The 17,533-nt window shown below is 46.5% G+C and overlaps 1 protein-coding gene across 1 annotated transcript in view; it reads left to right on the top strand.

The window, feature by feature from the left end:
- The window catches only part of NOP14 (NOP14 nucleolar protein), a 44,298-nt gene that overhangs the window by 1,387 nt on the left and 25,378 nt on the right, over positions 1 to 17,533 (top strand). The window contains exons 2-8 of the mRNA XM_077301604.1: positions 255 to 389; positions 1,274 to 1,415; positions 2,642 to 2,787; positions 3,436 to 3,573; positions 5,466 to 5,588; positions 11,461 to 11,592; positions 12,820 to 13,108. Of these exons, the coding sequence (XP_077157719.1) occupies positions 255 to 389; positions 1,274 to 1,415; positions 2,642 to 2,787; positions 3,436 to 3,573; positions 5,466 to 5,588; positions 11,461 to 11,592; positions 12,820 to 13,108 (1,105 nt within the window). The remainder of the gene's footprint in view (positions 1 to 254; positions 390 to 1,273; positions 1,416 to 2,641; positions 2,788 to 3,435; positions 3,574 to 5,465; positions 5,589 to 11,460; positions 11,593 to 12,819; positions 13,109 to 17,533) is intronic.

A 17,533-nucleotide genomic window follows, 5' to 3' on the forward strand; every position in this document is an offset into this window, starting at 1 on the left:
GCATGGACATTGGGGGCCAGTGTGGAGGACCAAGTCTCACTGTGAAAAAGGTGAAGAAAACAAATGAAAATCTCTTTTTCTCCAGTGGAAGTACACAGTTCTGGGGGAATAAATATTGTTAATTCAGCAAGAATGGCAGTTTTGGATTCAACCTGTATGTATGGCTTGTCACATGAGCATTTTCATTGCTTGGTGGAGCTTTTTCTGTGGAGGCACTGTCTTAGTTGGTGTTTTGTGTGTGTTGTGCTTTTTAGCGTACCCATACATTGCTAAAAGAATACAAAGAAAAGGATAAATCTAGTGTGTTTAAAGATAAACGGATTGGAGAATATGACACCACAATAAGTCCAGAAGAAAAAATGCTGAAGAGATATGCTTTGGAACAGCAGGTAAATATATATATATTAAGAAGGGAAAATAAGTCATGCTTTTGACAGTTTATAGTTCAGTGTATTTTGCAATATTAGTGCTACTTACACAATATTGAATAGAGTATCTGCCTAAGTTCCAGGTTCTAACAAAACGTATTATCTGCTGGACTTTACTGGTATCCTACCTGTTTTGCCTAGTCAAATAATATAATTTAAACTGCATTGTACATTTACTTAAACTCACATCCCATTGCATTGTAGAATTTACTTTGATGTAAGCATGCATGGGATTGGAGTCTGAAAATCTGAAGTATGCCGGATTACATGTTGTGCCGAAAACCTGGGCCATTTGAGTATGGCCAGGGTTCTCTTATTGCAAAGTGTCTGAGGTAGCCTTTGGTTCTTCGCCTCAAGCATATTTAAGGGTCTGGGTATTGAGTATGTCAGCCTAGTTGGACACATGACAGGGGAATTCATGGTTGCTTCTGCAGCAATGATGAGATAGGATGTGGGAGCTCTGGAAAGTAGGAATGGAGTAGGAAGAAATTGGCAAATTGTGTCTTATTCATAGCTTTGCGGGGGGGGGGTGTCTCAGTGTTCAGGCTATTATGTAAGAAGCTTCAATTACCACCGTTCTGGGGGTAATTTAGCATTGAGAGAGAATATTTGTAGAGCAACAGATGAGGCAGCAACAGTCAACAGAAACATGATGACCAGAGTAAAGGTTGGAGGAAACTGTTGCGTGCTAAATGGGAGGAGAAATCGTTGCAAGTTAGGAATCTTGGCTTCTGTTTCTAAGAGGCATGAACTGTGTCCAGGCCCACAGGGATTGGAAGGTCTTTATGGAGGCATTAAACGTTCCATCCAGGATGGCATAAACTAATGTGTTGATTTTGTTGCAGAAAAGCCACGAGAAGAAGAATATCTATAATCTTAATGAAGAGGAAGATTTAACCCATTATGGCCAGTCTCTGGCTGATATTGAGAAACTGAATAATGTTCTGGAGAGTGACAGTGACAGTGAAGAAACAGGAAGGCTGTCAGGTAAGAAAGATGAAGCATGTGGGACATATTTATTCTGTATTAAAAACTGTGGCATTAATACCCTTTGCATATTATTTATCTTTAACCCCTCCGCGGGAAAGGTATAAATAAAGAAGCAGTAAGGGGGGTTGGCGTGGGCCCAGTCTGGGATGGGGAAGGGCAGCCATTGACCCCTTCCCCCGGGACTGACAACCGGAGGGCCCAATCGGTTGGCGGGAAGTCAGTCCGAAGCCAAGGGGCCAATCGACCCGCCCAATCCCCAGCCTTACCCGACTTCAGGCCATTGCTGCCATTAGTGGCCGCTTGCCGGCACGCCAGGTAGGTGGCCGGCCCAGGGCCTGGCCCGCGGGGGGAGGGGGCCAAAGGCTTCGGGGAGGGCAAAGGAGCCTAGCCACCGCGTCAGAGATGTGGCACCCAGCCTCCTTCGCCTTCCCCGAAGCCTCCGAGGTGATGGGGAGGGGAAAGGCAAAGAACAGGCAAGTTTTCCCCCCTCTTCCCAAACTCCAGCCACCTCCTAGCACCCATTGCATTTCTAAATTTCTAAATGCAATGGGCTATATTTCTAGTTCTAATAAAAATAGTGGAATTCTAAGGTTCAGGATCTTGCCAGCTCCAACATTGAGACAGACCGTAGTACACAAGGTTGATTGACCTAATTTTACTTGCATTAAGGCAGTGGTCCCCAACCTTTATTAGGCTGGGGACCGGCAGGGCATCGGACCGCGCCCGCGCAGGCTACGCCCACGCTTCTGGCCGCGCCCGCGCATCGGGCTGCACTTGCGGGCCGCGCGGGCACAGCCCGGCCCCGATTCCTTCTCCCCGCCCTCCCGCAGTAAGTAGCTTCCCGGGCCGCAAGCTTGCGGCCTGGGAAGTTTTTTACTGCGGGGGGGGGGGCGGGGAGAGGGAGCTGCGGCCCGGCGCCATGGCCTTCGCGGCCCGGCACCGGGCCACGGCCCGCAAGTTGGGGACCACTGCATTAAGGCAATCCTTTCAAAGTAGCAAGATTCTTTGCATGAATATGCACTTTAACATAGTCCAGCTGTCCTTTCTATTTCTTTATTTAAATCCAAAGAGAGCTTTGGTTGCCAGCCCTGGAGATTTCATGTAAATCCCTTCGTTTTTCTTTGATCCCTGTTTTAAAAGGGCCTGGTGTTTTAGCAGCTGTTCAGTTTTAGGATGAGTTTATTATATTCTTCCCCTAAATAAATTCATTATTTCATTTCTAGCTGAATTAACTGCTGCTCACTTTGGTGGAGGTGGCGGTCTTCTTCGTAAAAAAGCACTTTTGAAGGAGGAAAATGGAAAGAATGAAAAATGTAAATCACGGAAGGAGCTCATTGAAGAACTAATTGCAAAATCCAAACAGGAAAAGGTGAATTCTAAGTATTTAAACTGAAATTCTTTTAGGTTTGTGGTGGAAGAGCTCTCTCTCTCTCTCTCTCTCTCTGTCTCTCTCTTTCTTTGTCCCTTTGCGGCATCTTGGTGCCCAGCAATTGTCCTGAGTCCTCCCCCAGCAACACGCTGCTCTCCCAGTTTGTCTAACCCTTGGAGGGGTTTCCCTTTCTCACTTCTCTTCTGGCACACTCCCATTGACTGGTCACTTCAGTAATTAACTGTCCAGAGAACTAGTACTCCCAGTTTCTATTCCTGTGGTAGCATTCTAAGGCTCTTCTGCATAGTGCCTCTAAGCGGTGGCCACAGAGAGAGTCCTACTAGACTTGTCCACTCCCAGGAAAATAGTGACTAAATTGTGTAATGAAATCCTCAGACGTTTTGGCAATTGAACCTTCAGTCGTGCATTCTTACTTCTCTGTCATCACAAACCTTTTCAAGGCAATCACTTTAAACTTACAGTTTCCTTCAAGTGTAGAAAACCCACTGTGTGTGAACCAGGAGAAAAGCACCTGCGTCTTCAAAACTGAATTTGTCAGATCCGTTTGACTGGATGACTACATTCTCCGTACGGAGAGTTTGCAAATAAAGGAACTCATGCAATAATTATCACCTCTTTTTTTTTAAGCGAGAACGACAGGCTCAGAGGGAAAATACACTAGAACTTACAGAAAAACTTGATAATGACTGGAAAGAAATCCAAGCCTTTTTGTCCCACAAAAGTTCCACATCAGAGACAAAACACAAAATGGAGGAGAAGGTCAAGGTAAATGACACAATCAGTTTTGTTTTTCTCTGTTCCTGTATCCAAATGTTGATGCTAGCTTCCTGTTTTAGTAAAAAAAAATCCATGCGAAAGCAAACGAAAAATGAGAACTCCTACAGTGATTCCATATCTGGCTTCCCAGTCAATAGGGAAGTGCTGTTTACTGGAGTCGTGGTGAAACTGCAAAATGGCATATCGTTTTTTGTGCATACATATGTGGACTTTCAGTTAAAAACATTTCAATGTCCTGGGTTCATTCAGGAGTCTGGAATAGCATGCTTGTCTGAACTACTAAGCACATAAAGATATAAAAATAACTATATTAAGTTTACTTGGTGTAAATTTGCTGAATCAACATCTCAGAGTTTTCTGACTTCCAATTGGAATGTTTGATAAGGGAAAAATTAATAAATGGGCTTAGTCTATGGAAGGTGGGGGGTAGAGATTTGGCATTTCTGATAATTCATCTCTAGATGATGTCACCTGTACTTCAACATTGCAAGAAACGTGGAACATTTTGTTTCCTGTTCTATTTCTGTGCCTCCCCCCCCCCTTAGGTAAGCTGCTTATTCTCTTCAGCCAATGGCCACAGACAAAATGAGGGCTTGCAGTAGCAAACATGCAAATACTTGATATGCCTACTTCCTCCTGGATGCACTGTAACTGTCCTCTCCTGCTGCCATAGCGACTGGCATGGGGCTGTTCACACATGCACCCCACAATACTACCAAGTTTCAGATCTAGATGAGTTGCTTCTCAGTTGCTTAGTCCTGAACTTCAAGCTGTTTCTGGTCTAAGGTAGTTGCCGGAATTGCCCTTTAGCCCTGGATCTTTGTGGTCCTTTGCTGCAGGGACTATTCTCTGACCTGTCAGGATTTCTGCCAGACCAATTTTTCCCTTGCTTTTTTAAAACTTTTTTAAAACTGAGGCTTGTGTGCCTTCAGGATTAGATGCATTTTAAATTTACAAAGTGACATTATGCATTGGGGAGTCTTGGAATAGGCATATAACATTATCATTCTTGCTCTGTTTTGCAGCCCAGTGATAAGCGGTCAGCCGTTAGAGCCATGGTTCTCAGCCTTGGGGTCCCAACCCCAAGTGGGATCGCCTGGCCCCTTCCATGGGGTCACCAAACTGGTGGCGGCTGCAGCAGGCAGCGGCAGAAACGAGCAGCAGGTGGCGGAGGGTGGTGTCGTCAGCTGGTGGCAGCAGAGCCTCCAGATTGTTGTGCACTTGTGCACGCACCCCTGTGCATTCATGCGTGCCTGTGTCCCTGCTGCCGCCGCAGCTGCAATTGGGGTTATGGCGGTTGAGAACCACTGCATTAGAGGAACTGAGTTTGCCAGACCAGAAGATAAATAATAGGGAGGTTCCCCATCTTCCATAGTTCCAGAACACTGATATCCAGGCTGCGGACCCCTGGCCCCAAAGAAGCATGTTGGACCTCAACAAGGGTCAGAGCCTGCCGGGCCTGCAAAAGGGAGCTCCTCCACCAGGCATTTGCTTGAAGCCGACTGACCCAAAAACATCTGCTGGTCCCCTTCAGACACCTGCATTCCATGATTGAACAATCTGATCTACCCAAGAATTTGTCAGTGTTACTGTTCCTCTTAAAATATCATCCTGGTTGACATGTTACATTATGATTGTTATATTTGTTCCAATCTATGACATTACCCTATGTAAACCAGTTCTATGTAAATCGCTCAGAGCTGTATGGAAGCGCAGTATAAAAATCTGAAGAAAGAAATACTTTCCTGTTCTCTAGGTCTAGTTCTGTAGGTCTAGTGCTACAACAAACCTTGCTCTTTTTCTGGGGGATTCTTCTACATACTAATGTTCTGCAGACTCCACTGTCCACATCACCCACTGATTAGCAATTCTTTCTGCAGCCTGATGAATACGATAGGATTGTTCGAGAGCTTGGGTTTGAGATGAAGGCACAGCCCTCGGGCAGGATGAAGACTGCAGAAGAGCTTGCAAAAGAGGAGCAAGACAGGCTTCTCCAGCTAGAGGTATTGCTCGTGGTTATGTTTTCTTTTGACCTGTTTCTTGTGGGCTTTCCATGGTTTTGCGTAAGATGCTGCAACATCCTGAAATACAAATTGGTCAACTTCATAATTTTGATATAATTTGATTCTCTTCTGTATCTGTGAGTTGTTGTTTGACCAGAAGTGACAGTCCTATTAGCACAACTGTCAATAACGTGGCTTATTCTGAGTCTGAAAAACTTGATGACGGCTTCTTGCTGTTTCTCTCTTCTGCTATTTGAATAGTATAACAGCTTGAGAATGCTTCAGAAACTTACTGGAAGCCTGCAGTAAAGTACAACTCAAAGTAGTTCAAAGACACCAGTGAGTTTCTTGTCCTAACCAGTTATAGATCATTTAATGTTCCTTAGCTTCAATCCCATTCCTGTTTGATTAGGCAGGAATCTTTTTCTACAGTGTGAAGAGAACTTTGTAATGCTTTCTTGCCAAGTACACAAGATTGTATCCTGCTGATGTTCTGCTGGGGAACATTGATCTGCCTTCACCTTCCACATCCCCTAGAAGTCCTTATACTACACAAAAAAGCTTTGGTGATGGTGCACCCTTGCAGAAAAAAAAGCCACTCTGGCCAGGAGCCTGCAGAAAAAGGGACTTGAGTGAGAGCATTTATTTTCTCTTAATTGGCCTACTGTAGGACTGAACCTGTCACCTGAAGGGACAGGGTTGGGCCTAATAACATTTTCCACTTTCCAATGTTCTCTGATTTCCATGTTAACAATATTCACCCTAATGGGAAGGCAGGACCGAGATTTTTGTTCACCATTATTTTGTACTGATGCTGTTTCTAAGTCTTCTGTGTGAGCATTTCCTGATTGTATCCATCTCACAAGACTACCAGATCATTTATGTGTTGTGCTCTTCAAGGCCTAAAAAACACCCCATCAATATTTCTTCTGCCCAGATTCATCCTCCTATATCAAAGCTAGCAACCCATGTTGCTGTGGTGTCTGCTGGTAGGAAGAACCACAGAATCATAGAGTTGGAAGGGGCCATACAGGGCATCTAGTCCAACCCCCTGCTCAACGCAGAATCAGCCCAAAGGATCAGCCTCTCAACCTCCTTTTCTGCAGGCTGAACATTCCCAAGTGCCTCAACCTATCTTCATAGGGCTTGGTCCCTTGGCCCCAGATCATCCTCGTCGCTCTCCTCTGTACCCTTTCAATTTTATCTACGTCCTTCTTGAAGTGAGGCCTCCAGAACTGCACACAGTACTCCAAGTGTGGTCTGACCAGTGCCGTATACAATGGGACTATGACATCTTGTGATTTTGATGAGATGCCCCTGTTGATACAGCCCAAAATGGCATTTGCCTTTTTTACCGCTGCATCACACTGCCTGCTCATGTTTAGCTTACAATCCACAAGTACCCCAAGGTCTCGTTCACGCACAGTGTTACCTAGAAGCGTATCCCCCATCCAGTAGACATGTTTTTCATTTTTCTGACACAGATGCAGAACTTTACACTTATCTTTATTAAATTGCATCTTGTTCTCATTTGCCCAATTTTATATTGTGTTCAGATCTCGTTGAACTCTGTCTCTGTCTTCTGGAGTATTAGCCAGTCCTCCCAATTTGGTGTCATCTGCAACCTTGATGAGTAGTCCCTCCACCCCCTCATCTTGATCATTAATAAATATGTTAAAAAGTACCGGACCGAGCCCTGAGGTACCCCGCTACTCACCTCCCTCCAGTCTGATGAAACTCCATTGACAACTCCTGTTTGAGTGTGGTTCTCTAACCAATTCCCTATCCACCTAACTATCTGAAAATCCAGATTGCAGTCCTTCAATTTATCCATCAGAACATCATGGGTGGCAGGTTGCCATGGGCAGAGAGGTTGTCGAGAGGCATTTAGCTGCACTGGATGAGTTCAAATCCCCTGGTCCGGATGAAATGCACCTAAGAGTGCTCAAAGAACCTTCCGGAGAACTTGCAGAACCCTTGTCCATCATCTTCGGGACCTCTTTAAGGACTGGAGATGTCCCGGAGGACTGGAAGAGAGCAAACGTTATTCCGATCTTCAAAGAAGGGAGGAAAGATGACCCGGGAAACTACAGACCAGTGAGTTTGACCTCTGTTGTGGGGAAGATAATGGAGAAGATATTAAAGGGAGCGATCTGCAAACATCTGGAGGACAGTTTGGTGATCCAAGGAAGTCAGCATGGATTTGTCTCCCAACAGGTCCTGCCAGACCAACCTGGTTTCTTTTTTGACCAAGTAACAGGTTTGCTGGATCGGGGAAATTCGGTTGGTGTCGTTTACTTGGATTTTAGTAAAGCTTTTGATAAGGTTCCCCATGATGTTCTGATGGATAAGTTGAAGGACTGCAATCTGGATTTTCAGCCTGAGTTTTTTTTTATCTCTGTGCCATAGTCTGATACGGTCAGAGTGAGGCCTTTGCAGGATACAGGTCTCCCTGTGTGGCTCAGCTGAGCTGAACATAGCTCTGGAGCTGGGTAAGATTCGTATCACTTTTGAAAATCGTCCCTCAAAGACCAAAATATGTTTCCACCAGAGTCACAAGTTGCTGGATCACACTAACAAACTGTATGGCTGACAGACACCACTGGGCATGCTTTAAACAGCCCCAGAGGAATGGAAGACCATCACCCTACCCTGTTCAATGCACAGTGTGCATATAGTCCAATTGAGAAGGACAATGGCTCTTTCTGGATCATATGTAGGATAGCTGCAAATGCACAGTTAACAATGTACTCGTCAAGAAGGACATAGATAAAATTGAAAGGGTACAGAGGAGAGCAACGAGGATGATCTGGGGCCAAGGGACCAAGCCCTGTGAAGATAGGTTGAGGGACTTGGGAATGTTCAGCCTGGAGAAAAGGAGGTTGAGAGGGGACATGATAGCCCTCTTCAAGTTTTTGAAAGGTTGTCGAAGGAGGGCAGGAGGCTGTTTCCGTTGACTGCAGAGGAAAGGACGTGCAGTCATGGGTTTAAACTACAAGTACAACGATATAGGCTAGATATAATAGAATCATAGAATCATAAAATTACTAAAAATAATATAACAATTTAACATGATCATAACAATAATATTAGAAAGTAGAAATTGCAAGAGCCTCAGTTCAACTCTTACTGGGACCCAGTGGATAAGGCCGATAAGTGTCAGTCGTAGTGGGAGGGGCTTGGGGGCCAACTGGAAGCGATGGTTTGGGTCGACCTCAACCAAATGCGTGGCGGAGGAGCTCCCTTTTGCAGGCCCTGTTGAACTGTTTAGGTTCTGTCAGGGCCCTGATCTCCTCTAGGAGCTCGTTTGACCAGGTGGGGACCAGAATGGAGAAAGCTCTGGCCTTGGTTGAGGTCAAGCAGGCTTCCCTGGGGCCAGGGACCACCAGGAGGTTGGAAGTAGAGTGCAAGGCTCTATGAGGAGTGTAGATGGAGAGGCATACTCGGGCATACTGACCGCGTATGGCCTTAAAGGTGATAGCCAACACCTTAAGCCTGATCTGGAATTCAACTGGGAACCAGTGCAGCTGCTGGAGGATGGGCCAGATGTGGGACCTCCGAGGTATTGCTGTGAGGACCCTGGCAGGACCAGTTGCAGTTTCCGGATCAAGGATAAGGGCAGGCCAGCGTAGAGTGAGTTACAGAAATCCAGCCTAGAGGTGACAGTCGCGTGGATCGCTGTGGCTAGGTGTTCCGGGGCCAAGTAGGGTACTAGTAGTTTGGCTTGGCAAAAGTGGTAAAATGCCAGCCATGCTATCGTCGTGATCTCCCTCCCTTACCCAGGTCCCCGTCCTGCACGACAGGTCCACGTTGTTAGTTGGAAGGAAATCTTCCAGAGTGGGCGTCTTATTGTTGATCGTCCTGGTGTTGCACAACATCAGTGTTGAAGGCGGGTTATCCACCTTTGCCTCCACCCTAGTGACCCAATGAATGGGGCGGAGGCGGGAGGGGACCCCAGGGTGTCTGTGTTTCGGGTCCCTCCTCTTTTCCCACCTCCTTGAACCGCTATCTCCACCTGTTCTCCTCAATATTGGGATCCCTGACACCATTGGCCCCTTTGTTGTTATCACTCTCCCCGATTTAATTGGTGGGGCAGATTTCACACACACACCGTTTTCCCTCCTTTTCTGGACCCGCATTATTGTTGCTCCTTGGTTGTTTCCCTCCCTCTCTATGTTTCGTTGTTATATTCCTGCTTTAATTTTTTAACCGTTAGAGGTTTCCCGCTTAATTTTTCATCCCTTGGAGAACCTCCGTTCCTGTAATCTGTTTAACCCCTCCCCCCAACCAATGAGAGTCTACTCTCTCACCAATTTTCACTCAGTTCAGTTCCCCCCCAATCAATTTCTATAGTTCAGTTACTTTTTCTTCCCCCAATCAGTTTCAAACAGATCAATTACCCCCAATTAATTTCAAACAGATTTCCCCAATCAGATTTTATAAATTAGTTTATCTTTTCCTCCCCCAAACTAAATCAGCTTAATCTTTTCTTCCCCCCAATTGATTTTATCAGATCCGTTTCTTCCTCCTAATTGGCAAATCAGTTCCCCCTCCCCCCCCCCAATCAATTTTGATCAGTCCTGTTCCCTTCTATCTGATCAATTGTCTTTCCTCAGTTTATTTTGATTCATGAGGCGCAGGAGCTCTGGGCCGACGGGCGAGTCCTCGGCTGGCCGGGTCTGACAGTCCCTGCAGGCTGATGGGCGAGAGGAAGCCGAGGAGCTGTGAGCACCAGGTGGGCCAAGGTAGAGCCGGGAAGCTGGGCCAGGTCGTAGATGGAGCCGGGAGCGCCAGGCAGGCTGAAGGTCGAGCCAGGGAGTTGGGAGCGCCGGGCCAGCTGTGGGTGGAGCCGCAGAGCTGGCAGCGCCGGGCGGCGGGCAGGCTGAAGGTGGAGCTTGAGAGCGCCAGGCAGGCCGAAGGTGGAGCCGGGAGCCCCAGACGAGCCAGGCGGCGGGCAGACCGAAGGTGGAGCCAGGAGTTTGAAGCAAGCCAGATGCGTGTCTTTGCAGCACAGCCGTCGATGGCCCGGCGTGCTGTCGCTGGTGGCCTGGCACGGTCTCGTGTGTCGGCCCTTGGTGTGGTGGCGGCAGCAATGGCCCGATGGCGTCGGCCCTTGATGTGTCCGTGAGGCTTTGGGTTGCTCGCCAGCGTGGTTCCCTGCTCCTGGTCCAGCTCCCTGCTCCTTGGGCGTGAGCCGAATTCGTTTGTTTGTAGTTGCCATTTTTTTTTCTTCTGTGTCCATTTGCAGTTTTTTTTTTAATTCTTACTTTTTGTTTCATTCCTTGGGACATCTTATTATTGTCTTAGATTTTGTCCAATTTGGTTGGTTTGGGCAGGTTGTTTTTTGGCAGCCTGGTGTTTTGACAATATTAATTCAAATATTGATATATAGAATATTAGATATAAAGTATATGTGTTGTTAATTTCATAGGAAAGGTGATAGGATTTTGCCACCTTTGATACAACAAAGTGTTTTTGGAGGTATGTGTATTTGAGGTAATTCTTTGCTGCATTGTTTAATTTGAGTAATATGGATAATAATCTGTACATTTTGAATTCAGAATTGGAGGACTCAACCACTGATGAAGTCAATGAAAATGAATGTATCTCGAAGCCATTATGGTTGTTCCTTCTGGTATATAAAAGAATTGTAAAAGAAATTGAATCGAAATTCATTGTATACATTATTACAAAGATATTGCCTTGGAAAGATTCCCTGTTTTCTTCTGTTGATTTTTCATTGTGAACCTTTCTTTTTTTGTTAAGAATATTCAGTCATAGCAAACAATGACTGCTCATAGTGGCAATCTTAGTGTATTTATATTTGGTGTTATAGAAAAACCTGACTGGGTGTTTGTATTTTAAATTGCAGGCAGACAGATTACGTCGAATGCATGGTGAAGATGAATCTGATACCAAAAAGAAACGAAAGCATATTTCAGCTGACGATTTGGCAGATGGATTTATCCTAGATAAAGATGACAGACATCTTCTTTCATATAATGTAGGCTTCTGGTTGGGGGAGGGGGAGCTAAAAAGTTGGATCACAACGCAGCCCATGATATGGCAGCAGCAGATTGCAGGATGGTGCCTTCATTACTCAGAAGGCCGGCTGCACTGGCGCTGCTGGCTCCTGGTAGCCTTTGCCTGCTGCACTTCCTAGGAAGGGTGTCCTGCATTTTGGGGTATTCAGTTCTTCCTGGGATTTAGATCAGGGTATTATTCCTCTAGGAGGTGGAGCCATTCCTGTGTGGAGGAAATTGGAGGGACCTATGAGCTGGGTTTGGGAGAATGCATTGAGAACTTCACCAGATGCCCATCTTGGGAGCCTTAGAGGGGCAAAATTGAGCTTGTTTGCTGTTACCCCCAGTCTTGTGTTGTGGTGCACATGCAATTCCTATGCTGCCAAATAATTTAACCTAGGACCTAGGAAAGAATCCAGGACTTGATGTATAGCATTTCCTTTGCATGTATAATGGCTTCATTTGATCCCTGGCATCCCTGGGTAGCAGGGCTGAGAAGAGGTTTAGAATCATAGAGTTGGAAGGGACCTCCAGGGTCATTTAGTCCAACCCCTGCAGAATGCAGGAAATTCACAACTACCTGCCCACCACAATGATCCCTTTTCTATGCCCAGATGATGCCTCCTGACCCCAAAGTGGCAATTGGCATTTCCCTGGGCATGCAAGAAAAGGCTACAAGAGTCAAGCATGGACATGTCCCCTTCTGCCCAGCCACTTACAATCTGCTTAAATCTGTCTTTCCTGAGACCTTAGAAACAAAAATAAATTAAATGCATCAGTGATCAGCCTTGGAGTAAGACAAGTTCACAGAGCCACATAGGAGCTCTTTTTTTCCTTTCTCCTCCCCTGCCACATTTCATTATGTGAAATAATAGCTGTCAGGTGCGTGGAAATGGTTTCCACAGCCAATATCTGTTGACTGTATCCTGAAAGTCAAACAAGTACAACATTGAGATGTTCCAGCAGTTCTTCCACAGATGGCTGCTTGGCAACACGCTCACTGATCTATATCATAACTTGATTGAATCATCTGTTTCAAATCCAACTGATTCAGAATTATAGCTGGAAGTGTCATAATCAACATACATAATGTTGTATGTATGTGTTTATACTTACACTGCAGCTGCTGCCTTTGCCTTTCGGAAAAGCAGTAACTGTTTTAATGCAGAATGACTCCCTGGGTCAGTCAAAACAATTATGTTGAACAGGATGGAAGATTGAATATTGAGGATGACCAAGGTGAGGATGTGGAAGACAGCAAAAAGAAAAAAGAAGATGACAGTGAAGAAGAGGAAAGTGAGGAGGACTCTGCTGATAGTGAAGCCAATGCCATTGATGACCACTCTGATCTCGAATCAGATGATGGACACATGGGGGAAAATAGTGCTGGTGAAGAACAGAAAAAGAGACATGAAGGGAACAAAAATAAATTACAATCCAAGGAGCAAAATGCAAAGAAGGAAGCCGCCAGTCTGGAACTGCCACATATGGTTTCTGGTGAGAAGAAATCTTTATACTATTTGACTTGAATGCATTCTGTAGAAGAGCTTGATGCGCTCTCTCTCTCTATCTCTATCTCTATCTCTCTCCCCTCCCAAGGGACATTCTACTGCCACCAAAAGAGGAGGAAATGAACTGCAGACGTGTATTTACTGCTGCCCTAGAACCCTGGCAGAATATATGCAGATCCCAAGACTTGGTCAGGTGGCTTAGGAATGAGGACTCCTTGCCCTGTCCAGAACTTCCCCATCACCAGGAAAGGCCTCAGGGAATCTCCCCCACGTGAGCCAGCAGGGATAGAGTAGGACTTCTCTTTCTCTACAGGATTCCCACCTACCTAAAGCGATAGGTGAGAAGCACTTTAGGTGCGGGACTCGTGGAGGTTCTGAACTCTGCTTCTGAAATCTGAACAGCTTCAGTCTGGTCTTCCCCCAATGGTGCTGGTGGGAGGTGAAGACTGAATGGCTTATTTATTTATATAGTTCTTTCTTATGTTTTTGTGTATATACTGCCGACTCCTGCAGTTCAGGGCAGTTTACATGGAACGATACAGCATAACTCATTAACAACGTTGAATGAATAACAGAGATAACAGTGGTTCTAATACATTCAGTTCATCTTCTTATATGTTCAGTTAACTGGGTGAACAACATTAACCTGTTAACATGGCCAAGGCTATCCAGTTCAGGATGTTTATTTCATGGGGGATCTGGGGAGGCCCAGTAGGTGTTGTCGGCTCAGTTGACTTTAACCAAATGCCTGGTGGGAAAGCTTCCTTGCAGGCCCCGAGGAATTGCTCTAGCTCTGGCAGGGCCCTGAGTTCTGGGAGCTCTTCCCACCTGGTGGGGGCCAGGACGGAGACATCTCTGGCCCTCGTTGAGGTCAGGTGAGCTTCCTTGGGGTCAAGGATCACCAGACAGTTGGAGGAGGCAGTTGGGCTCTTTGAAGGGTGTAGACAATGAGGCAGTCCATCAGGTACACTGGGCCCAGACAGTGTATGGCCTTAAAGGTGATTACCAAAACCTAAAGTCTGATCCGGAATTCAACTGATAGCCAGTACAATACTTGGAGAGAGGGCCAGATGTGGGACCTCCACAGTGCTCCTGTGAGGACCCTAGCCGCTGCATTCTGGACAAACTGTAGTTTCTAGATCAAGTGTAAGGGTAGACCTGTGCAAAACGAATTGCAGAAATCCAGGCTAAAGGTGACTATCACTTTGGTTCACTGTGGCTAGGTGTTCCGAGGCCAAGTACAGCCCTAATAGTTTGGCTTGGTGCAGGTGGTAGAACGTCAGCCATGCTAGTCTTGTGAGATGTGCCTCCATAGAGAGGTAGGCATCAAGGATCACACCCAGGTTCCTGGTAGAGTGAGCCACTGATAGCTGTACACCATCCAGGTTGGGCAAATACGCTTCCTCGCTTGGGCCCTTCCTTCCCAGCCATAGGACCTCCATATTTGAAGGGCTGAGCTTCAAACGACTACTTGAGCCACCTCGTCTGCTTCCAGACATCTGGCTAAGGCTTCTGGGGGAGAATCAGTCACCAACCATCAGGAGGAAGAGCTGGATGTCATCTGCTTATTGATTTTATTTATTTATTTTTCACATTTACATTCCGTCCCCTCCGAAGGCTCAGGGCGGTTTACATGGAACTGAGAACTATACAAAGAACCATACATATAAATAACTATAACATTAATATTACTAACTGATGATAACAGAGAAACAGAACAACATTAACAGTAATAATACAACAGGTCCAGCAGCAGAATGCCTTGATGGATTTCTGGGGGGGGGAGGGGGCAGGGGCCCTGCAGTTTTTGTTGGTTGTGCCTGGTCTCAACCAAATGCGTGGTGGAGGAGCTCCCTTTTGCAGGCCCTGCGGAACTGTTTAAGCTCCGTCAGGGCCCTGATCTCCTCTGGGAGCTCGTTCCACCAGGTGGGGGCCAGGACAGAGAAGTCTCTGGCCCTGGTTGAAGCCAGGGATCAGTAGCCAGTTGGTGGGGGGCATAGGCAGGGAGGCTGTCCCTCGGGTACACTGGGCCCTGACTGCGTATAGCCTTGAATGTAATTATCAGAACCTTTAGCCAGATCCAGAATTCAACTGGCAACCATTGAAGCTGGTGAAGAATGGTGTTGCTGTGAGGACTCTGGCCGCCGCATTTTGGACCAGCTGTAGTATCCGGGTCAAAGCCAAAGGCAGGCCTGTGTAGAGCGAGTTACAGAAGTCCAGTCTAGAAGTGACCGTCACATGGATCACTGTGGCTAGGTGTTCTGGGGCCACCTAGTAGCTTGGCTTGGCAGAGATGGTAAAAAGCCAGCTGCGCTACCTTTGTGATCTGGGTTTCCATTGTGAGGGAAACATCCAGGATCACGCCCAGGTTCCTGGCGGAATGAGCCATAGAGAGCTGCACACCATCCAGGACAGGCAGACGCGCTTCCTCACATGGGCCCTTCCTGCCCAGCCACAGGACCTCCGTCTTTGAAGGATTGAGCTTCAGGCGACTCTGCTTGAGCCATCCCATCATTGCTTCCAGGCAGCTGGCTAATGCTTCTGGGGGAGAGTCAGGGCCGCCATCCATCAGGAGGAAGAGCTGGGTGTCATCTGCATATTGATGACAACCCAGCCCAAACTTCCATACCAGTTGTGCAAGAGGGCGCATGAAAATGTTGAAAAGGATAGAGAGGACCACCCCTTGTGGAACTCCATGGGATGATGACATCCCAGCCCAAACCTTTGCACCAGCTGAGGAAAAGGGGGCATGAAGATGTTAAATTAAATTAGAGAGGACTGCTCTCTCCTATTTTCTCTCTCCTATTGCTATCTTCTGTATGTGATCCCAGAGAAGGGAGATCAGCCATTGAAGGCCTGTCCCTCATATCCTGGTTTTGGCAGGATGGTGAGCTAGGATCTCGTGGTCAACAGTGTCAAATGTTGCTGTGAGTTTTAGTAGCACAAGCAGCACTGACCCTCCTCAGTCCAGGGTGACTAGTAGTATTTCTACCCCATGGCCAGGGCGGACGCCTGGCTGGGATGGGTCCACGACGGACGCTTCTTCCAGGAATGCTGTTAAAGTGCATTTTATGAAATCCCCAGACTATTATGAGCTCCTCCTCCCCTTCCTCTTTCCACCACCAAGCTCTTGCTCCTGTTGTATTCCTGGATACAATGTGCATTGCCCCTAGTCTAATGATGAAGTGGCTGGTCCCTGTGGCAATCACAACAGTAGGATGACGGGGCATCTCCTGGACAAAGACCATAGGATTCCCCAGACATCACCTGAAGGGAACAGAATGAAATGCTGAGTGCAGCTGAGAGACAGGGGGAAGGGAGGGAAATGGGCCTGTTCAAGTCCTCGAGAGCTATTAGAAGCAGGAGAAGATTGGGGAGGGGGACACTTTTACAAAGAACCCCCATGTTGTACAACCACAACATTTTATTTTTTGAAGTATGTATGAAAGCCCAACCATGCTGTATCTTTTAAAAAATCACCAAAATCCTATGGAATTCGGAACAAGCTTGATCTAGCTTGTGCCCCACCCTGAAAACAGCCAAAGGTGTGTGTGTATGTGGGGGGGGGGGGTCCTCCCCTCTTTGTTGCTTCTCAGAACCCCAAGAAGTAGGGATTGAGTCTGACTGTCCCAGGTCACCAAAGGAGCTTCTTGGGAGAGTGGTTTGCACCTAGTCAGGATGCTAACTCCTACTTCCTTGTGCTGAAGAGATAATATTCAAAAAGTAGTGCAAACACGTGCTGCTTAAACTAGGTAGGCAGAACTAAGTAACTGAGAATTGTGATTTTAATTGGTTTTGTCAGAACTAAGTGTTGTAAAATGCACATATTGGAATATATTTCAGTTCTTACCTTGTGCTAATGTGATGCTTAGTGTAGTGGTTGGAAGCACGGACTTCTAATTTGGGGTTTGATTCCCCGCTCCCCCACATGCAGCCAGCTGGATGACCTTGGGCTCGCCACGGCGCTGATAAAACTGTTCTGACCAGGCAGTGATATCAGGGCTCTCTCAGCCTCTCCTCCATCACACGGTGACTGTTGTGGGGAGAGGAAAGGGAAGGGGATTGGAAACCACTTTGAGACTCCTTCGGGTAGAGAAAAGTGGCATCTAAGAACCAACTCTTCTTCAGCAATCTCAGGGCTCTCTCAGCCTCACCTCCCTCACAAGGTGTCTGTTGTGGGGAGAGGAAAGGGAAGGCGATTGGAAGCCACTTTGAGCCTACTTCAGGTAGTGAAATGTGGCATATAAGAACCAACTCTTCTTTTTCTCTCATGGCTGTTCATACAAAGCAATTATCAAATTTTCTCTGATTCTGTTCAGATGTTAACAATGTATTTGCATGCAGTGGCCTTTTTTGCATGTTAGGTGTACATAGAATCATAGAGTTGGAAGGGGCCATACAGGCCATCTAG

This window comes from Paroedura picta, chromosome 10 (genome assembly GCF_049243985.1).
Source record: "Paroedura picta isolate Pp20150507F chromosome 10, Ppicta_v3.0, whole genome shotgun sequence".
Lineage (NCBI taxonomy): Eukaryota > Metazoa > Chordata > Lepidosauria > Squamata > Gekkonidae > Paroedura > Paroedura picta.